This window comes from Ambystoma mexicanum, chromosome 12, assembly GCF_040938575.1.
Source record: "Ambystoma mexicanum isolate Mex_15411 chromosome 12, UKY_AmexF1_1, whole genome shotgun sequence".
Classification (NCBI taxonomy): domain Eukaryota; kingdom Metazoa; phylum Chordata; class Amphibia; order Caudata; family Ambystomatidae; genus Ambystoma; species Ambystoma mexicanum.
Genome location: NC_090936.1, coordinates 927,865,326 through 927,887,788, shown reverse-complemented (window position 1 = coordinate 927,887,788; position 22,463 = coordinate 927,865,326). Strand labels below are relative to the sequence as shown.

General features: G+C 48.7%; 1 protein-coding gene across 1 annotated transcript in view; it reads right to left on the bottom strand.

The window, feature by feature from the left end:
- CFAP54 (cilia and flagella associated protein 54) overlaps positions 1-22,463 on the bottom strand; it is a 3,669,934-nt gene that overhangs the window by 2,265,664 nt on the left and 1,381,807 nt on the right. Inside the window, exon 21 of the mRNA XM_069629416.1 lies at positions 17,656-17,835. Coding sequence (XP_069485517.1) covers positions 17,656-17,835 — 180 coding nt within the window. The remainder of the gene's footprint in view (positions 1-17,655; positions 17,836-22,463) is intronic.

The following is a 22,463-nucleotide window of genomic DNA, read 5'->3' as shown; positions in this document are numbered from 1 at the left end:
ATATACTAGTGTATTGTTATACAGCTGAAGAGTGAAATAAATGTATATTATTTTACTTGGAAACCTTGAGTCAGTGTTTGCCTGAATCATAGTAATTGCTGTCCTTTGTATAACTATTTGATACTGCTCACTTACTCCTGAGATGCGTCTGGCTGCTCTGCTACCACTTTAACTGTGTAGTAGAGGCTTGTACCAAAGGTGAAATTGTACTGTCACTTGTAGTCTTAATTGTGTGTGGTGTTCCCAAAGGGCACTGCATATAATTCTGCCTAACAGAGACACACTGTTCTGCAGAGCACAGTGTTAGGAAAGATGTTCATTTATGGCTAATTTTCTCTCCAGTTGTGAACCCACTAACCTTTTGCTGTTGTTTGACCATCTTAGGCTGACTTCTACCAGTGGAGCCCAGCCTTCTGCTTCACTCCGCTGGGTTTTTGCTCATTTTGTTATGGGGAAACTGACATGCCCTTCACACTGTCACTACTGGGAGACTTTGTTCCCCTTAGTCTTTCACTTTGTTGCTATTTCTTAGAAACATTTTATCAGTGCACAATGTACCTTCCAGTACAGTGCGCTGGGGTCCCTTTTTCATTTTTAGGGCCCTAGGCCCCCTCAAAGGATTTTTGGTGAAGATACAAGTGTGTCCAGGACAGAGCTGGTGGCAGCAGTTACTTTTAAAGCATGTTTGACTTTTTTCTATGGTCCAAACAGCATTTACCACATTTGGCCCAGGATAGTGGCCAGTTCCTAAAATGGCTATGCCACGTGGTCCTTTGTCCTGTCCTTTGGCCATTTTGTCCCTTTGCCTTCCCCAGGTCGAGCAGATGTGGGAATTTCCTTATTTGGTTATGCAGATCAGCGCGCAAACCAAAGCTTTCGCGGACTTCTGCATGCCTTGTGTGTGTGAGCACCCAGGATGTGGGCTGGAACTGTCTATTTCCATTACACAGCCTGGGTGCCAGGATGTCTGGTGTGCTGGGAATGACTGGGACCACTGTGGTCCGTTATTGGTCCACGTCTGGGATGGCTGAATGTGAGCAGATCTCTTGTTGGTTTCGCTTCAATTTTGCATGAAAGAGATTTTGGATAAGAGAAGCCACCTTACACCCATTCCAGGTCGATCTTCTGAGTTCACACCAAACTTAGTAAAGGAACCAAGTATCCTGAACCAAAGAAGCAGATCCGTGGAACCACTGGTGACCCGCTTGAATGTTTGGCACCCTGACCCCGCTGTTGTCCCATCAGAGCCCCTGTTTCTCATCGATCACAGACGGCCTGCAGGGCACTTTGACCCATTGGAGTAGTGGGACTAACTACTTTTGGCACCTCCTGCTTAACTTCCAAACAAGCCTTTTCGGAAGTGATCCTGGACCGCCCAGTGAACTGACCAGCTTGTACGGGACCTTTGCTTTGGAACCGCTGCAGTCTCGAGTTTTGGCTTGAGCCTTTGAGGACTGTAAACTCTTGGTAGAAGGCACTTTCTCACTGAGTTTTGTACAACTAGCATTCCTAGGTCTGGAATTAGGAGCATTTGCCTGAACCCGAGCATACACCATTCTTGTGTCGCCCCGCTGTGGTGACGATCTTCGTGGGTGCCTTGCTGCTGTGCACCACGTGTCCTAACATGAGTTGCATTGGAACTGGCCCCATCCCTTCACCAGAAGCTGAGAAATCCCCAATGTCATGCCACGGACTGAGGTCCCAGAACGCAGCCCCTGAAAGCCGGAGAGACGTGCAACTGCGGGAATCGAACCTGCGTCCGAACTGGACTTGACTGGAGAAGTTTGGTCTGGAGTGCGCCAAGGGTCGGTAAGTACTTGCAACTTTTACCAGTGGCCCCTGGCACATCCATAGACTTTTACGCACAAGTGTCCCCCCAAGGCCCACTCTCCTTTGTTAAGGTAGCATCTGCTACCAAGCTATTCCAGATTCCTGGAGATCACTCTGCCCTCTTGTGGAGACCCTCCTTGAACAGTGGGACCTTATTCTTCATCACCTCACCCACCTACCTGAGCCACTACAGCCCCCTGAAGAAGACCCATTTTGAACTTGACCGCATGATCGGGTGCTCCAGCACTGAATGTACTTTTGAGCACAAGGCTCCACACTTCTTAGGGACTGGACTGCCTATTAGTTAGGGTTTGAGTTGTTGATGGACTGTCTAAAATATATTTACGCTGTGTGACCCCTTTCTGTTTCAGGTTGTGGATCTCTACTCGTTGAATATTCCTTTAGGCCACGAGTTACTGTATATACGTTACATAGGTAGTGTTGTGTTCGTTTTGTTAATATTGCTGTGGCTTCACCTTGCGTTTGTCTTAAAAGGCCTTTAATAAATATACATGTATTTTTGATATATACACCCAACAGAGTGGTTTCGTTTACTGTGTGTGCTCATTGTGGACTTTCGATCACCCTCACCCCCCTCCTGAGACCTAGTCTTGACCGCCGCCAATGCTACCTTTATTGGTCTGGCCTGTCCAGAAGGTTACCCTGTTCCAAGAAACTTACTTGGCCTTCTGAACCTCTGCCCACCAGGTGAGAGTTCAGAAATCCATCTTAACATCCAGAACTACAATCTCATTGCTTCTCTGCACGAAGGTAAGGAGCCCATGTCACCCGTCCTGTTGAAGTAGTGCATGCCCTTTGGACCAATATCCTATTGTGCTTCACAGAGGGGTGGAAAACAACCAGGGCCAGCCCTTCACGCACGCATCATGTGAATAGATTCATTTCTAGTCAAGGTTGATGAAAAAGCGAGGTTCAGGAGTTTGCCTTTCAGAGACCACCATTGCAGGTCTTCGGACACTCTCTCTAAGATGAGTACAATGTACAAAGTTCATCCTTGAAACGGCTTCCACTGTGAGCTCAGTTGTCACTGTAGTGACCTCATGCACAGACGGGTCTTTGGTACAGCCAAGATGCATTATGCCATGAGACCCAACAATCGTAGAAAAGCCCAGGCTGGAACTGTCCCCGGAGGATGGAAAACCTGGACCATCTTGAAGCTGTTCACCACTATGTCCTCGGGTGGGAAACGCCTGGATAAATCAGAGGGACTGGGACAGCGAAACCTTGGACTTCTTGATGTTCAGGGAGAAGTCCAAACTGTGCAATAGGCTGAAAGTTCGGTACACGTGTGCCAACAGTAGATCTGATGAGTGGGCTCAGATGAGCCAGTCATCCAGGTAGGAAAGGACATGAATGTTTTCTGTCCCAACGTGAACCGCCACTGCTGCTAGCAGCTGGTGAAAACTGTTGGTGCAGAAGGAAGGCCGAAAGCGGGGGACTTTGAACTGGAAATGACAGTTCCCCACTTTGAATCTCAGGTACTTCCTGTGCTTCTGGTGGAGAGACACATGGAAGAAGACATACTGAAGAACCAGAGAGATGAGCCAGTTGTTCAAGTTCGGGGCCTGGAGATTCTGGGGCAGAGTGATCATCCTGAATTTATAATTGCGCAGGTATAAGTTCAGAAGCCGCAGATCCAGGATGGGTCTCAAACCTCTGTCTTTTTTCAGAACCAGAAATTATGTTGAGTACCAACCCCTGCCTCGTTCCAAGCAGGTTACTCTCTCGATGGCCCTTTTTGCCACAAGTGATGGATCTCCTCCTGTAGGAGAGCTTCCTGGAGGCAAGGGTTGGCGGCATGGGGCGTGGTCTGCAGGGCAAGAGGCAAAAGGGAGGCAGAATCCCTGTTGGGCAACCTGTAAGGCCCAGGCACCGAAGGTAGTATTTCTCCATTCCTTACCAAACATGGATATTCTGCCTCCCACAGTATACAGATGGCTGAAGTTCACCCCAGCTCCTACCTCTGGAGGGATGACGCTGCCCTTGCCTGGCCAATGGTGTTTGGCCTCTACCTCTCTGAGAATAAATGGCTAAGGGTAAAAAAACTATCTCTGCCCGCAGGTCACTGTTGCTGTACTGCTAGCCACAGCGACTTTGGCGTAGCCTTAGAAGCTTAGAATTTCTGGCGGGAGTAGTCATCTTTAGTGCTGGACAACTTCATGCCATCAAAGGGCATGATCAGATGTTTCTCCTGGACATCACCAGTAGCAAACCCGGTCGTCCGCAGCCAAGATAACCTTTGCAAGACTGTGCTGGTGGCCATCGTCCTTGCGACGCAATCTGTGGTGTCCAGTCCAGACTGCAAAATCTGGTGGGGAGATTTCTTGCTGTCCTGGATGAGGGCCTCAAAGCCTTCCCACATCTCCCCTTCAGGGATTTGTTCAGACGCCTCGGGTATAACTGACTACATGCCAAAATAAAATGTGGCAAAAGTGCACAAGGTGTTGACACATCAAGCCTTGGTGTCTGAAGAGCCTAAAATCTTCCTGCCACACGCATCCAATCTCTTGCTCTCCCTGTCAGGGCGCAGAGATGGAAAAGATGGGGTTTTAAAGTTTGCAATGATGGCCTGTACTGTTAGGGAGGATTCTCTGTTGAGGCTAATTTCCCAAACCTAGTGAGTCCCCCAGCAGCTTTGCTGGATTTTTGGGGTTTATTTTTTTTCCTGCTAAGAGTGAGACTCTTTTTCTCCCACTCCTAGACATGATTTGAGATATCCTTTGACTTTGTAATGTGTTTTATGGGCTATGGGGTCTTTTACTCCATAGGGTTTCATGTGGTTTTTGTTAAGTGTGTTACACAGCACCCTCAGAGCAGTAACACAGGGGTGTCATAGTGACCCCCAAACAGACTCCATACGCTGGGACTGACTACTGTCTCCCAGGGCATGTAAAGTCACCATTGACTTTACTAGTCTTAAATTGGGAACAGAACCAGTACAAACCATCATATTGTGGAAATACTGGTAGGGGTAATTAGATTGCCCCTGGGTCTGTTTTTGGAGGGGGCACTGTGCAGTCCCCCCTCGTCGAGTTTCTGGCTGGTGGCAGTGGTTACCACGCGAAATATTCCTTAAGAATATTTGCTATGGGATTTTCCCCATTCATTTTAAACGCACCAGTTTTTGGTGCAATGTTAAAGATACCGCCGGGTTATTTATTTAATATTTATTCCCCGGTTGGGTCTTTTTGCCAGGACTCGGTTTTAAAATGGCGTTTGTGTTCGCCTCTGTAACTCCAACCCAAGTCGAGCCCTTTGTTCCACTTTTTGGCGGGCTTCTACACAGAAGCCACTCTGTCTGGGTCTACAGGATGTGTGGGAGGGGGGTTTAGGCACCCTGGACTGAGTTGCCTCGGCAACTCAAGTCGCACTCTTGTGTGATTGGCCCAGTGGTGAGCCGCCCGGCTCACCAGTTAGCATGTTTGAGTGACAGCTAGGACTGATGAATGGTGGTTTTCTGCATAAAAGCAGGGCTTTGGGGACTGGAACTTCAGACGTCGCCACAGGACCAAAGAATCCGAAGAGGGAGAAGCTGAGCCGACCTGCAACGACGACACCACCGGTGGAGCCCTGCTGAACCGCCTCACCACTTCTTCCAACGACAGAGGAGATCTCCATCCCGAAGTCTTCTTCCTTTGATTGGTGGGGATAACCAGTTTGCCCGCCTTTTTGCCTTCCCGGATCATCTCGTGGCCGTCTTGCCTGTGCCAAGCACCCCGGCAACCGGAATACCAGGTTTTACCACTACCGCGAATAAAAGGGTAGTACCTTTTAACCGGAGAACTCCACGGCTGGTTTCTTCCCTGGCAGCGCAACGACCTTCAGCTCTCCTCCACATCGAGATCTTCTCTTCCTCTGGATGACACCGCGACTTGCACTCGCTGCCAGGAACAACTGCCCCCGCTGGAGGATTCTCTCCACTTTCAAGGTACTGTATCCGCCTGGCCTCCCTCGCAACGGTCTGTGTGGGGTGTCTCTTAAATCCTCAACTTACCACTTGGGTTGGCCCTAGGCTGGCTAACTGAACTTTTCTGAGCTGAACTAATTCCTTTTTTAACTCTCTTCAAGACTTTTCAAGCCTTTTAAACTGTGTGATCTTGGGCGCATTGGTATTCTACTCTTTCTAAGAGGGAGCCTGGCCTCTGAACTTTTTACTCACAAGTAGACTTTGACTTTCCTGCCTTGCTGGGTGCTTCTAAAGTATTGTGTTGTGTGCTTCTCTAATTTCTGCCTTTTCCCTCCCTTTTTTGATAACTTATTGGAGTGCCATCTTTAGTTAGGTGCTCACCTCTGTCTGAAAATAAGTGGTGTTAACTACGACTTGTCTAATAAGGAATAAGGGATGTATATATATTAATAGTGACTGTGTTTTGAACTTGCTTACAATAATAGTGCTGGAGTGTTTCTAAGTGTGTCTTTAAATAAATCATTATATACTTTGATACCATAGCTCTGGTCAGTGTTTGCTTGTGCTACTGTATTGTGGTACCCATCTTGTATACTCTATATACTGTCTAACTCTTCCTGAGGGAAGTCTGGCTGCTCAGCCACAGCTACCAGGTAAATCTGGGTGGTGCAGACTGCTACCAATTGGGTTTACTGCCAACACCTGTAGTCTTAAGCCTTTTGCAGTGGTCCCTAAGGGAACTGCACAGGTTTCTGCCTAACACGTACCACCAAACTCTCTGGAGAATCATGGGCAGAAAGAAACAAAGGGTCAGAAAGAGCTGGCCTGTGCTTCTTGGCTAGGTCACGGTCCACTGTTAAAACTGAAGCCGGTATTGGCCCACAGTTCCATCACTGGCCCCTCTACTGCCTAATTGAAAGGATATAAAGTCTCCTTTTTATTTAGGACCCTCGTCCAGGGTCATACTGCACCTATGGATATAAAGGGACCGACAACACTAAGATGTTGACCGCCCTTCACCATCAGGTGCTGAAAAGCAGCCAGTGGCTTGCCAGGGGTGGCAGTAGGGATCATATCTACCTCTGATGAGGTTTCCAGGCCACTTGCCACCTTCAAGTCTGCTGTCAGGTCCACCAAGCCACCGTGTACCCTGTAAAAGTCCTCTGGGAAGCTTCTCACTTCCCTCGGGTGGAAGGGCTCCAGCCCGAAAGTGACAGGATTCCATTTGTCATCATAAATATCATCTAACTGCCCTTCTGGGGAGCAAGTGAGTCCCTGCTCGCTCTTCCAAGTATGGTGGGATTCATCCGCTTGGCCGAAATTTGCGGCGCCAATGGTGTGACAGCTGGCGTCGGGCCAGAGCCGCTGGGTCCTTGGCGAAGATGTCTAGCATCTTCATCTTCCGCGCCTCCCATTCCCCTGGGGTAGAGGATTGGGTGGGAAAAGGTACCTGTAGGGCCTTCTCCTCTCTGCCGTCCTTAGAGTGATGGCTTTTTCACTTAGGAAACAAAGAAGAATGATGCCACGAAGAACCGGCAGGGGATCTCAACCGCTTGCAGTGTTTCTTCTTCTTTTTGTCCTTTTGGAGAGGGGAACATTCCACGGGGCGCAGTATATACCGACCCTGACAGGTCCGGCATGGGCACGTAGAAAAGTCAGGAGGAGCTGCATTGCATCCCATTGCAGCAGAAAACATTCCGAAGAGCAGCTGGCACTGGGAGGTTGATATAATAGATGAGGAATCTTTGGGAAGAAGGAGTCCATTAGACTATGGGGCTTATTACAAGTTTGTCGGTATCCCGTCGGTAATTCCGGCGGGACACCGGCAAATGGTAAAACTGTTACCGGCACTTGTTCCGGTATTACAGGCAGATTACAAGTGCCAGTTTAAAAGGTAAAGCCCCATTCCATGGAGTTCCATTGAACTCCATGGGGGTATTTTGCTAGTATTGCTGTACCGGTAATACCGGCAGTTTTTTGCCACTAGGGGTCAGATTTACCCCAGCTCTTGGCTGAAGATAAATCCTCCATCCCTACCCGCAAAGTTGTAGTTGGCCAGTCCGGTAAAAGTCCTGGTAAACATTATTAGCAGCACTTTTTCTGTGTACCGGCCAACTTATAATGAGGCCCAACTTGTTTTAGGCCTATAGGTCGAGTATGGGTATCAATATTCCCAGCACCATCTTTAGGATTAGAGACTATCTGGAGTAATACCAGGTATGGTGTTCTCTGTCCGGTACTATTTCTGCAGCACTTTCTTGAATCATTTGTTCCACTCCCAAAGGAGTTCAGTTTGGTAAACCTCCTGTCTTTTTTGCTGCAGAATGTAGCCGGGGGAACAAACAATTAGGAGAGGCTGTAACCATTTTCCACAATCAGGAGGACCCAGCACTCCACGATCAGAGACTAGCACAGCCTGAAAAGGTCCCCTAGCCTTCCCACCGCCGTTTTTGTTTTTTGAAGGCTTTTCTCTAGGTTAGTCTCCTTACCGGACTCCCCTCTGTTGAAATGCTGCTTCCATGGTGTAGAAGGCATGGCTGAATATTGCAGAGCAGTGAAGAATGTCTTTGAGGTGGCAGGCAGCCCTAAAGACTGAGTTATCTGTGTGGATGGTTTTTCTGAAGTTTATGGTCAAAAAGGCATGTGAATAGATCTTGTCAGCATATCAGGTGAGAAACCAGACAGGCACAACAATACATGACGTTTAAATCATATAAAGGTCAACGTCTCCCTGGCCGCTGTATCCACTGGATCCAAATTGGCTTGGATTATGTGTCCAGCTGCCTCAAATCCTCTTGATACCACCTCTTTCATTATGTATTAGCTTTCTGCTTACAAGTGGTCTATTGATTTCTCCACTACCTTCCACAAGGCAAACTAATAACGCCCAAGGGTGGTAGCTGCATTGAGAGATCACAAGGCCAGCAATTCAAAAGTGAACACCTTTTTGGCCATGGCGCCAATCCTCTTGGACTCCATGGGCCTCATTACACGGTAGGCGTTATGCATTTAACGTTACCGGTAACAGAATACCGGTAACGTTAAATCCCCATGCGGATTATGACCCGGCTCACCGCTATTAGCGGCACCTCTAAGTACGGTGGCAATAATAGCGGGCAGGCCGCGTGCGCGCGACCCTCCATCCCGTAAATTACGCCATGCCGCTATTAGCACAGCATCACAAGGCTAGTGGACATGCCAAGAGCGGCATGGTAAATCTCCCCAAACCCCTTACCGCCATGGTGCTAATACCGGCATCGCGACCCACACGTTAAGAGAACTGAGCAGTGTTTCCACCTGCCACAGGTGGACACAATCAGCACAGGTGGAGGCAATGGAGACTGTGGCAGCTCAAAAGGAGCACACCACACCCCTTCACACACCCCTTCCCACACCAAGATGGTTCCAATACTAGCAGCATTACATGGGCTGGAGGACATGATTGCAGCGCAGCTGCAACAACAACAGGCAGCACAAAGGAGACGCAGGAGGAGAAGGAGGAGGGCAAGACAGGCACAGAAAGCACCACCACAGCACCTAATCATACCACAGAGGCACCCACCAATCCCCCGGATCAGAGCCAGTCCATTTAACCTAACCCCTGAGCAGATACACACCCTGTACCGTCTGGACCGGGATACCATCACCAGCATCGTGGACATGGTACACGACGACATTGTGAGCCTCATAGACATCAGAACTGGCATCCCCCCGCTACTGAAGGTGGTGAGTGTGCTCCACTTCCTGGCCACAGGCACCTACCAGCATACAGTGGGCCAGATGCATGGCATCTCACAACCAGTATTCTCCCGCACGCTGAACCAGGTACTCGATGCCCTCCTGAAGCATGCACCTGAACACATATCCATGCCACGAACTGCCCAGGAGATTGCAAACACAAAAGTTGGCTTCTATTCACTGGCAGGCATCCCAAGTTGCATCGGGGCCATCGACTGTACACATGTGGAATTGGTGGTCCCACATCACAATGAAGTAGTCTACCGAAACAGGAAGCAATTCCACTCCATCAATGTCCAAATGGTATGTGACGTCAACAAGATAATCACACATTGATGTGCCCGATTTCCCGGATCAACCCATGATTCCATGGTCCTGCGGAACTCAACTATCCCACGCTACATGGAGCAACACACTGGACAACATTCGGGGCTACTTGGTGAGTAGCAGGGCAAGCACATGGCAGCGTGATTGAGGGGGAGAGATACATACTCCAAGTGGGTGTGATTGGAGGGGGAGAGATACATACTCCAACTGGGTGTGATTGGGGGGGGGGAGAGATACATACTCCAACTGGGTGTGGCTTGTCAGCTGTCGGCAAAATGCACATACAGATGTACGCCAATGTCCATCTGGGAAGGCCGCAAAGTACTTGAGATGAACCGACATGCAAGCATAAGCCACACAACACAGATGACATTCCAGGTCTACTAACATTAAACATCCATCCACATACACATTGCACAACATTCCACGCCACAAAATACAACATTTTCACACATGCCATCAAGATAGTCATCCTGAATTAGTCCAGCACAACATCAATAATGCAATGTGCCCTATAATGCATGCAAAGGGATCACCCCTAGCCATAGCATTTCACCACGCACCTATACCACCACCGAAGTGATGCCTCTCTGCATGGCAACATCAATGTTGGAATGGCAGTACACCAGCAGTGTGGAACCAAATCTGCCTGGGCCCAGGGACACCTAAGACCTCGCCTCACCCAGGACATGTCAATTACTGTTGGAGGCATTAATGGGGCATGTCTACTTGCAGGGTCGATCTCACCCTTGCACATTGCTGTCACACAGACCATCTGCATGTATGCTGTTAATTGTGTACTTGAATCACAATGCAATGTCAATTTGTGTGATATGAACAGGCCGCTCTTGAGGTGAACATTAACAGGACCCCGTTCGTTCCCCCATACAGGTGATGCGGGCTATCCCCTGAAGAGCTGGCTCCTCACACCTGTACGGAACCCACAGAACAGGCACGAGGAGGAATACAATCGTGCACATACCCGTACCCGCATCGTGATCGAGCAGACTTTTGGCCTTTTGAAGTCACGGTTTAGGTGCATTAGCATGTCTGGTGGCGCTCTCCTCTATGGACATGAGAAGGTGGCCAAGATCATCATGGCATGTGTCATGCTGCACAATATGTGTATCAGACGGAATGTGCCACTGCCCCCTAACGTTGAAATAGAAGCACCTGATGAGGATGATGATGGTGATGAGGACCGAGGTGAAGGGGATGCAGGTCTTGCAAGAGGGGATGGGCAGGAGGGACGTGCTGTGAGACAGCATGTGATCAACCAAATATTCTGAGGAACATGTTTTCGTACTGTCACATGGATATGGGTAGTAATGCACTGGTGTATGTTTGGAAGCACACAATGGACCCTGTCGGCAATAAAGTACACAAACACAATGAAGATGTCCAAGCCTGTGTTTTGATCAGACACCAGTGTATTAAGTACCGGAAAGGTGAAAAAGTGCAAGTCCCCAAACATCCCACCACCCTTCCCCCCACCCCCCACAATAGACCCATAACACCCTTCCCCCACCCCCCACAACAGACCCATCACACCCTTCCCACCCACCCCCCACAACAGACCCATAACACCCTTCCCCCCACCCCCCACAACAGACCCATCACACCCTCCCCCCACCCCCCACAACAGTTCCTCATGTGTCTGCCATGTTTGCGTTGGCCCATGCACGCAGAGGAATCGCCATTAACCCCCTATTGGCCATTGTCTGTAGCAGCATTTGGAGGATGGCCAGACGTGCGCCTGGTGGTGCGTGTTGAGCGGCGGAGGGGGCTGGTCTGTCTTGAGCCTGAAGATGACGATGGGGCAGACTGTCCTGGTTGTGAGAAGTGGCGGTCCATTGTGTCAGCCACGCGAATAAGGACCTCCCTGAGCCTGGATATCTCGTTACACAGCCTGTCAGTACAGGTGTCCATTCTCTCAGTGGAGTGCCTTGACGTCTCCACAATATCCTCCCTGAGATGGGCAGCCTCCTCAACATGCTGGCCAACCAGCACAGTCAGTTCTTGTTGACGCTGCAGGATGGTGGTCAGATGGAGGGCAGTGCTGGCTGATGGTGTACTGGATGCTGTGCCCTCAGATGCATCCATTGCAGCAGGTGAAGCCACCATGGGGGACATTATGGCTGGATTGTTGTCAACAGTCACATCAGACCCAGGTGTCTGAAATGGTGCTGGCTCTGGGGTTCTAGGGGGGCTTGGGGTGTGCATCTCCATTGGGCCAACTATAGTGTCCTCAGGATCGGATAGGGGGGCAGTGGCGGCTGTCTCACCAGCGGAGCTTGCCGCAGCTGATGGTGGGCCCTTGGTGGCTGGTATTGGTGCCTGTGGGTTCACCTCCGGTGGGGGGGCTGCAGTATGTGGTGCAGCTACGTCTGCCCTGGCAGTGGCACTCCTAGGATGTTTCACGCTCATCAGGTGTGACCTTCCCCCCCTTGCCCCTGGATGTTCTGGGGGTGTCCTCCGAGTCCTGTGCCCTTGGCCTCTTACTCGTAGTTGGTGCCTGGGATGCATTAGTGGCATCCTCACCATCTGTATGTGAGCCTGTCAGGGACAAGAAGGGGGATGGCATCGGTTGCGTTTCAATATACTTAATGCAGATTACATCAGTGATGCAGTTGTGGCCATTGGGACTTAGTAGTTGTGGATGCAGGTGATGTGCAGTTCAGTGCCTCATCCATGCATGGTGGTGTTTGGAACTTGTCTCTGGTGATGTGTGCATGTGTGTGTGTTTGGGTCTGACACTGACATGGTGAGGGATGTGTGGATGTGTGGTCATGCATGAGAGGAGTCTGTGCTCACATATGGGGGGACAGTACATTCACATTGCATCCTGTCATGTGTACACTCACCTCCATCCGAAGTGGTACCCACGCCGAGCTCCATGGTGCCTACTCCCTCAATGGATTCCACAGCGATTAGGTTGCCACAGGTCTCTTCCCATTCTTTTAGTCTGATGGGTGAACCATCTCCACCTGCACTGGCAATTCAGTGATTTTCGGCAAGGATGCCCCTCACCCGCAGTCTGAGGTCGTCCCACCTTTTCCTGCACTCACGCACAGTGCGGGTGCTGGTGCCCACTGCACTGACTTTCACTGCCACTTCTTCCCGGATGGCTTTTTTTTTACTAGTGTCGGACGCTGCATGTCATTTGCAAGGGTCTGTGTCAGCATGTTCAATTCCTCTGCAATTTCTCTTTGCGCTGCCTGTCAGTGCTTTTTTTGAAAGCCTTCGGCATGTTGCAGGTGTCCCGGATGATTTTCAGCTGCTAACGACTCCAAACAGGTCCAAGGGGCAGAGGATGGCAATGGATTGTGTTTTTAAAGATGGCCGCTGTGCTCTTTCCCGTTCCTGTGCGATGACGCTATTTCCGGTTCCGCATTTTAACGGTCACCGCAATTAGCATGCAGTAGGAGGGCGGAGGTGCAATCTGCACTTTCGTCGAGGGCGATACGTGACTTTATTGGGTCTTTAACGCCATGGCGGTAAGGGGTTTACCGGCATGACGCTATGCTCGTGTCCGCGTACTCGTATTGGTACGTTATTGGCACCCTCTTGCGAGGGCGGACACGTTGATAGCGCCATGCCGGTATTTTGGGGGTTTTAGCGCACAACGTGTAATGAGGCCCCATGTCTGGGGCAAAGGTGGGAAAGCATTAGGGCTACCTCTAGGGTTTGTGCACGTACATCCAAGAAGTCCACAGTTGCATGGTTAAATAAATATTTATTCCCCTGTGATGCTGGAAGTGCCCTGGAAGGACAGCAGGTCCTCGTTCTTGTCCCACTACCTCCTTAGACTGTGTTTTCTGCTTCGTTTCTGCACAGAAGTCCAATTTGGACCCCTGGCAGTGCATCTCTTTATTTCTGGGTAGGAGAACTCCCTTGCACCCCTAGTGTGTGTTCTTGGGCACATGAATGTTGCCCACAGAGAAGGGTGTGCACTGGTGGCAGCTACATGCTGACTTGACAGTGGCTCTGGGTATCCTCCGTTTTTGGGACAGCCTGGCCTGTGCATAGGAATCCATGGATTCCTGGACAAAGGCAAGATGGATACTGGTGGCCTCTTGGTTTCCTTTGCCTTTTCCCTTTATTTCTCAAAGTCCTGAGAAACCCTGTCTCCGTTCCCTTCCCCTGACAGAATGTCGGGTGGAAGGACAATATATGTAAATGGGGCTGCCCCTACTAAACTAGCAGGAGCCTTCCCATCGATTGCTGATGTGTGTACACCCAAGGGGTGGGACCTACCTGAATGGAGAGATGAGTGAAATCACATTCCGTTTTGGGGGTGTCTGGTTTTGGTTGTGTGTCACAATGCCTGAGGTCATGCCCGAGCTGGCCCTGATTGAAACTGAGTGAAAGCAGTGAATGCTCTGAAAGGCTGCAAGTTGCCTCCAATCCACATTTTGTGTCATGGGCGTCTTATTTTTGGTGAATGGCCTGAATGCCTGTGAGCATGATTGTTAGCTGCAATAATGCACACTGTGTGATTGGCTCGCTGAGCCTGGCTAAGCCTGAGTGAATGGGGAACATTTGTGTATAACTAAGGATCCCTCACTCCCCCCCCCCTTGTTAGAAGCTGAGAGTCGAAACCGAAACTGAAGTCTCAAGAAGCTTGCATCCTGAACCCTGCTGGAGGAAGAAGTCTGCGGCTGCAACTTCATCAAATCCAAAAGTTGCTTTGCTAATTCGAGGGCTGAACCAGAAAGGATTTGGATAGGCAACCTCTTCCTATAGCTACGAGGGGACATCGTGCAACTGCTGCTCTTCACACCGAAGTGTCCTGGAAGCCAGTTCTGTGTGCCTGATGTCGCGAAGAAGTGCATTTGTGGGTGGAGAAGAGGAGTACCTGGACATATTGAGCCCAAGAAGTCCATTTGTGTCATCCAGGGCACGGAGGAGTGTTTGTGGCTGCTGGAAGCCAAGCTGTCGTGTATTGCCCAGAAGAGGCAGTATCCCTGCATAGTGCTGCTCGAGTTCCAGATCTGTCAAAGTTCTAAGTAATGCAAGAAATCTTCAAGTGGCACTGCAATCACGACATCTGTCCACTTTTCCGAACCAGAGAAGATCCAGGGTCACCGCCTGCAGAGGAGTGCCAACTGGTGGGTTTCCCACCACCAAACACTGACGAAAGCTTCCTGAAGGTCCAGACTTGGTGAGGGTCAGCAGTGCAGTCCAAGTCGCCAGAAGACACCCTGTCATCCTTGCTGCAGCACCGAAAAACCGAAAGGCGGTCAACTGCGAAATACCAAAAACCGACACCTACACTTGGCCCTACATCAGTCGCCACAAAAAGTCATTGACGACCACCAAGGGACTTATCTTCTTCATCCAAGCCTTGTTAAGGTTCCCTGCAGTTTCATCTTCGTGGGACATCTACAGCAGGAGTAGCAACCCAACAACGGAGACCATCACGATAGACATGCATTGCTGCCTTCCTGACATTGCTTGGTTCCCTTCTATTTTTCGACGCCAACGTCCTATTGACTCCTCCTTCCAGGGGATTCGGGGGTCCATCACGAGTAAAACAAAACCACTCCGCCACTTTGCCTTACAAGGCAGGCAAGGTACTGTGATGAGGAAGAACATCTTCCATCCTAAGAATTCATCCAGGGTTCCCAGATTTGTCTTGGACCCTTTCTCCTATGGCTTCCCAGGTACTTTTAGGGGTGGTGGGACCTTTAGAAACAAAGGCAGACTATTAATAAACATATTTGGGCTGGGCTGTAATATACAACACAGAATACACCTTAACCTTTTCTTACAGGTTACCCAGGTGGGGGTATCCTCACACAGCATTTCCTTTTTACAATATAGAAAGCATTCTGCCTATGTTTTAAGTATTACCTGCCTTTCTACAGTAATCGTTATGAGGTTAATCCATACCTAATAATTGAAATGCTTTTTAATAACTGTCAGCAGGTGGTGCATTATAACTGAATTTAAAGGTAAAGGTAACAGTGTTACCATATACAACCGTATATATTAAATTACCTGATTAGATGCCTAGTACACAGCAAGTCTCATTTATTTGTGTATATCTACCTGACTTATTATACTTTAATAAAAGGACTATGTTATCACCTAACACAGTGTGTGGACATTTCATTGTGGGGAGCTTGGGGATTCACTGTATTAAAGAACCAGCCTGCATCACCTCCCGTGAGTCTCAGCCTTGGTTGCTTGTCCATAGCTAGCTATGGGGAACCTTGGCTGGGGTACTCTGTGCCTCAACGCCAACCATATAGTGGGCAGAAGTACACATACCCCGACCCGTCTTTACACCCCCCCACCTCCATCACCTTTCTGTACATTTCCTCTGAAAAGTCTGATTTGAGGGGAGGGGCAGACATTGGCTTCTCTCAAATGTCCATGATGGGATCCTTAAAGCACTCATCATAAGGGAGAAATGGTTGGTCCTCTTTGGGACCTCTATGCACACGATCTGTAAGCTTACCCTGATCAACAATGTCTGTCACATACATATTCAAGGCTTTAACAGCCATCCTCATGAGACCCATAGGCAACAAACTTTGAATTGGGACACCAGTATATGGTTATTAAGAACAATGTCAGCCTAAGTGTCCAATCTACTGGCATCCCGTAGGTCCCTTTGGAGCTCATCCACCCCCTCTTTAGACCTTTCCTCAAAGCCTTCACAGGCCCTGGAGTATTGCTCCTCCCATTATCCATTGTCAAAATCATCAATCTTTCTACAAAACATTAGTAATATCAGAGAAACATATTACTTTAGGTCTGTGAACCTATATGAATCTCGGACAGAGCAGAACTGCAACCTTTATTATGGCAAGTGATGCGGCTACCGCAGCTATGTTTATGGCAAGATGGCACAGAGCCAGAGATGATTGGTTGGCAAGTAGTCAAGTGTACATAAGGCCGTGCAGGTAAGATGTAAGCCTCTGTATGATAAAGGCAGGCTTAGCTGCCTGTGAACTGGTATAGTGGTCACATGACTGAAGAGTATCCGCGTAGGTCCTGTTACGTGTAATGGAAATATACACTAAAGGATTTGGTCAGTGTCACGTGTAGGCCGAGCGGAATTGTACAAAGCACGGATGGTGCTATAGAGCCATGCCCCCAAGATCGAAAAGATATACCATTAAGAAACGTATTGACATTTTGTTTAAGGCTTGTTGTGTAAATCATTACCATTATGATAAAGACTTTATTTTGGCTATTTCCATGAAGAAAAAGTTACTAGCCATAGTGACTAATGTATTGCTAGTCCATAGTCCCCTTTCCTCCATACTGTATAGGTGTCCCTGTAAGGGTATGGGACCTGAACTTTTACACTGCAAAATATGCACATAACCTTTACATTTTAGTTTAGGCACACGTAGGTGTGGAAGCAGTGAAGACCGTGCATGCTAAACCCGCAACACCTCAGTCCCCCCTTAAACGTGTGTCGGGAACGACTACCCTAACTAGGCATATTTACCTAAAGGGGATGGGTGGGTGGGTGGGGCGTATGGAGGAAAGGGGACTATGGACTAAGAGTACAGTTGTCACTACGGCAAGTAGCTTTTTCTTACTCCCACATCCTGTCCCATTTTTCTCCATACTGACCTGCATCCTAAAGTGCAGACATAAAAAGGAAAGGATGATCATTGTGAGTTTTAATTATTTCATATTTGTATATAGCACTTCATGTGAATTCCCCTGCATTTAAGTTCTTAAATAATAACTCACCAAATCTATTCCCAAAGCTCAGATAACCAATGTGGATATGGGTACACTAGCTCAAATTTCAAATCAATTGATACACAATACTGCATTTGAATGTAGTTGTATGCTTTTGTTACCTTAACATTCGGAGCAAAGGGGGCTGGCTTAAATACCATGGAAGAATCTGTCCTGGATAGCAATATAGGAGGCGGTGGGACACTGTTGTTCTCAATGTTGCCTGGCTCTGGGTGCTTGACACATGACGAGTAGACTGCTCTTTCTTCAGCTTCAGCCTTCTGGATCAGAGTCAACACTTCCTTTAACATGAACAGAATACATTAAAATATGGGAATGCAACTACAGGTTTCTGTAGATAAACTACATTTAAAAGCTATGATTAAATTACATCTTTGTTTATGTGCAATTATACAAGCCCTGTAGCATTTTGTTGATAATATAAGTCACAAAGAATGCTAAGATGATCAAGAGACAACAATTGAATTAAGCGCATGAAGGATTGGCATTCCAATGTTTCAAGTTTCTTTATAAATGTAAGTGTTACTAACCCCAAAGTAAGGGGGATAACTGACCACAGATATCGAAAAAGATAAATATATTTAATTTAACAGCAAGCAGGAAGGGGGTGCTAGTGAGCCATTACAAAATGGCTGCTTGAAAACAAAGCCCTGCACCCAGCACAAAAGCCTTATTTAATATGCTAACACCAAGGCCAAACCGAAGCTCTGCAGAGGCATCACCTGCAAAGCAGTCTTTCCTGGAGCCGCTGGCTGTTTCCAGGCGTTCGAAATTCAGAGGGAAATAGCCAGGTATTCAGAATGCCATCTCTCTGAGGTTCCTCCTGGAGCGTGCTGCGACACCCACATCACGCAGAAGCTATTCTGAAACTACCCCCACTTCTGCACTGGCTTGGCTGGTTACACAGCCCGCCTCGGCCCTAGCACTGAGCCCTTGTTGAGGAGCGACTCGAGACCTCTAGAGTCCCCCATGCCTACCTGACATCCTGGAATGACTGATATACCACACTTCTGTGAAGCTCCCAGTGTGGGGCTTGGGAAGCATCTCACCGGGGTGAGCGCTGTGATGAATCCAGGGTATTCGAGCCAATCCCTTTGAGGCTAGGGAGGTGAGCCAGCTTCGCAAGATCCTCCCCTAGGGGTTTGGGAAAGCAGGATATCACTGGGAGTGACTGCCCCTTTGGGAACAAGGACCACCGGGATAGGATGAAAACCCTGATCAAATCTGTACTCTCCACCGATGTGGGGACCAGAAAAGTTAGAGATGCGTTAAGACCTTTTTTCACTGCTGAACCCTCCTCAGACTCAATCTCTTGTAATCAGAAGCTTGATACATCTCGTAATTTGTTAAAGCCTTGTTGTTTGTCTAACTACACTGCTGAACCCTCCTATGACTTGACATCTGAAACTCAAAAACCTGTCAACTCTAGTTTCAGAGACAAACATAAAAGGACCAACATCCTGCCTTGGAAGGAGACGAATCCTATGCAAAGTCGAGTCGCTGACGTGAGAACATCCGGGGGGGGGGGGTAGAACCGGGCAGTACCACGGAAGCAGCGGTAGCATGGAGACTTAGAGGAGAGAAGGACGCCAGAAGGCTGGTACTGAGAGTGGCAGAACAGCCGCAACCGAGACAGGGCTGGAAGGACGGTCTCATCTGGTGGCTTGACCTACGGAGGACCAAGTCCTCTGCTCTGCATACAAGGATGCAGACTGTCGAGATGGGACGATTCAAGAAAGCTCACACTGATGCACTGGAGAAGCCGGAGAGAAGAATGAAGGGAAATCACCACAATCAGGCACCATCCCATGAAGGGAAATCACCACAATCAGGCGCCATCCCATTGGAACAGACCTGATGCTGGAGAAGGTGCCAGGGTTGTCGAGGGTAGAGGATGGCAAACAGAACAACAAGAGCAGAAGACAAGGTGGGTTATGGGAGCCACAAAAACCTGAGTATTGAAAATGAGCTAGAGCCAAATATATCACATGAGCAAGAAGAGTTAGAGGGTTGTGTGAGCCACAGAAACCAGAGCAACAAGAGAGCAAATGGAAGAGAAGGAAGTATTGCCCCAACCCCATATCAGGGTTACAGAGGCCCAGAGAGAAAGAAAGGAGATCAGGACAATGGTTATGGGAGCCTGAGAACCCCGAGTATAAACTACTATAGGGGACACAGACCCCCTCAGGAACTAAGAGAGCTACATACAAAGAGGGATTACCAATATCCCATAGAGATAAATAGGACATTGGAACACAAAGGAGCCAGAGGGGCCCATAAAGCAGATCCAATGGGAATACTGACTTAACTAAGCCATTAGCCAAGTAGGGAAAGACCCACTCAAGTGATGGAGGAGATCAGGGAAATATCCCTCCATCTAAAGAAACTTGGAAATGTTGTGTTTATAGGGAATTGAGAATTTCTTTATTGCAACTTGGGAAAATGTGGAGGAGCTTTATGATAGACTGACACAAACTTGTTTTCTTTAAGAGGAACTTTTGTTAATTTCTAACATTTGGATCAATATTACAGGGACCTTTTTATGGATTGACAAGAATGTAATTTCTTTGAAAAGAACAGTAATTTACTTCTAAAACCATTGGAAACAGATCCAGAAGGCATTCCTAGGACAACTAGCGACACTTTTGGAGAGAACCAAACCAGCGAGACTTTTGGGGAGAACCAAGAGTGCAGGACACCCCACCAATATTCTTTGACATTTTATTAAGTGGTAGTGCCGGTTTAGTGAAATAGGTTTAGACCAAGGACTACTTTTGATTTGGACTATTGACTAACACCTTCTGGTTCGCCGCAGCGTGCAACAACAGATCCGGTCCCCCACAGAGAGCAGAGTTCAGTAAGTGGAGGATGCTGCTGTGCTTGGGATATATGGGTTATCCGCTCTACCTCCCAACGAATGCAACAGAGTCCCTGGCTGTGTGGTTTCACCTCCTGTGCTGCCGGCGCCATTGGATGTGCGAGAGGACTACTTCTGTGAATGTGAAACCTCTTCCTGCACTGCTAGTCACTGAGCAGCCTCTGCCCCAACACAAACGCACATGTCACCCTACACCATTCACCCCATCTGCTAATTAAGGCAGAAATCCCTGTGTGAGAGGGTCCTCACAGACACTTTTAGAACACTATCCAACTGGGCGGGCAGGCCCGAGTGACTGCATGGTTCCCCTGGCTACAGCAAGGGAGGGCTCCCCCTAATCAAAGGCACAGATTATTTAATAGCCATTTACATCAGCAGGCACAGCGCTCTGTGACTGCTACTTGCACTTTGTCAGACTTCCTGCTGGTCCTGATCTGTCCAAAGCTGGCGAGGTGTGAGTGTGATAAAGAAAGCAACCCAAACAGCAATAGTTCAAAAATAAAGAATGTCTAATCAACGTGTTATATATATATATATATATATATATATATGAAAATCTACTACAGGATCATTGATTTTCAACAGATAAGAGTGTTATGTCTGTCTAGTTAAGGAAACCAATATGCAATGAAATATATAGAAAAACACTCCGAAAAACCCAATCTGCTGGTGAGGACACAGAAAATGGAGAACATATATGTGAAAGCACTCTGGGTGCTGAAGCAGGGATGAATAGTCAAGGAATTGCAACAATGTCTCTTGGAAAAATATATGTCTTGAAAAAGGTGCATAAGTGTGGCTTATCAGTCACTGTGGTCCCAAAAGTGGACAAGTGGACCTGGGCCTCTCAAACCTAGCTTATTTCAGTTCTTGTGTGGTTCAACAGCATCCTGCATGAAAACCCCCATGGATGCAGACTGTGTTGAAGGGGAAGGGGAAGGAAGCTGAAGTGCTGGAGAAGCAGATACCTCATTCCGGAAAATGAGCCGGACGGGGAACCGTCCCTAAGGCTTGCGGAAAACCTTGGCGCTCGGCGGGAAGAAGCGTCCAAGATGGCCCCTGAAGTGGAGTGAAGAGGGGTGAGGCGACTCGTTTGGCGGCGGGACGAGAAGGAGGCACACCGCGCGCCCAGGTGGTGCAAGACAGAAGCGGGGTGCTGGATCGGCCCAATGGGGAGGAAGGGCTGGGATACGCCAGATCCGGAGCAGTGGTGAGAGATTTGGAAGCACCCCCCCCCCGGGCAAAGTGATTACGGGGCTATTGAAAGCACCAATATCTTAGATGGGTAGGCTAGGAAGTTTGAAAATCGGGACATGGAATGTCCGGAGATTGGGGAACTACCAGAAGAGGCAGAGAGTGGGGGACTTTCTGAAAAGGCAGGGGCTACAAATGGCCTTGATACAGGAGACGCATGTGGGTACAGAGATTTTGGGGAAACTGGGGAAAATGTGGGGGGGGGCAAGTAATCGGCACAACGTATTCGAATCCAGGCTAGGGGTGTGCTCATTTGGGTGGCGAGGGGGACACCATTGAAGGTGGAGGCGGTATCAAAGGATGGGATTGGCAGAACGGTGCTTGTACAGTGCTCCATGGGACGGTAGGACAATCTGCTTGGTTAATTTGTACGCGCCAAATGTGGATGACAAGGAATATTTTCCCTCAGTGCTTCGCATGATGGGGGCGTATAGGGGGGAAATGATAATATGGGGAGGAGATTTTAATTGTCATTTGGATGAGCGGTTGGACAGGTCGGGGAGTCGGGGGCTGCCTAAGAAGTATATGGTGGGGTCTCTCCATGGGATAATGCAGAAACTTGATCTGGTGAAGGTGTGGAGGGAGAAGCATGGGGAAGAAAGGGGCTATTCCTATTATTCGGGTGTGCACGCCTCATATTCGTGACTGGACTACATTGTAACGGAAAGGGAACATTGCCAGAATTTTGGGGAGACAATGTACCTGGGGGGCACTCTGTCGGATCACTCCCCTTTAGTGGCTAGGTTATTTGCGTTCAATGAGAGACCCCCGCGGCGG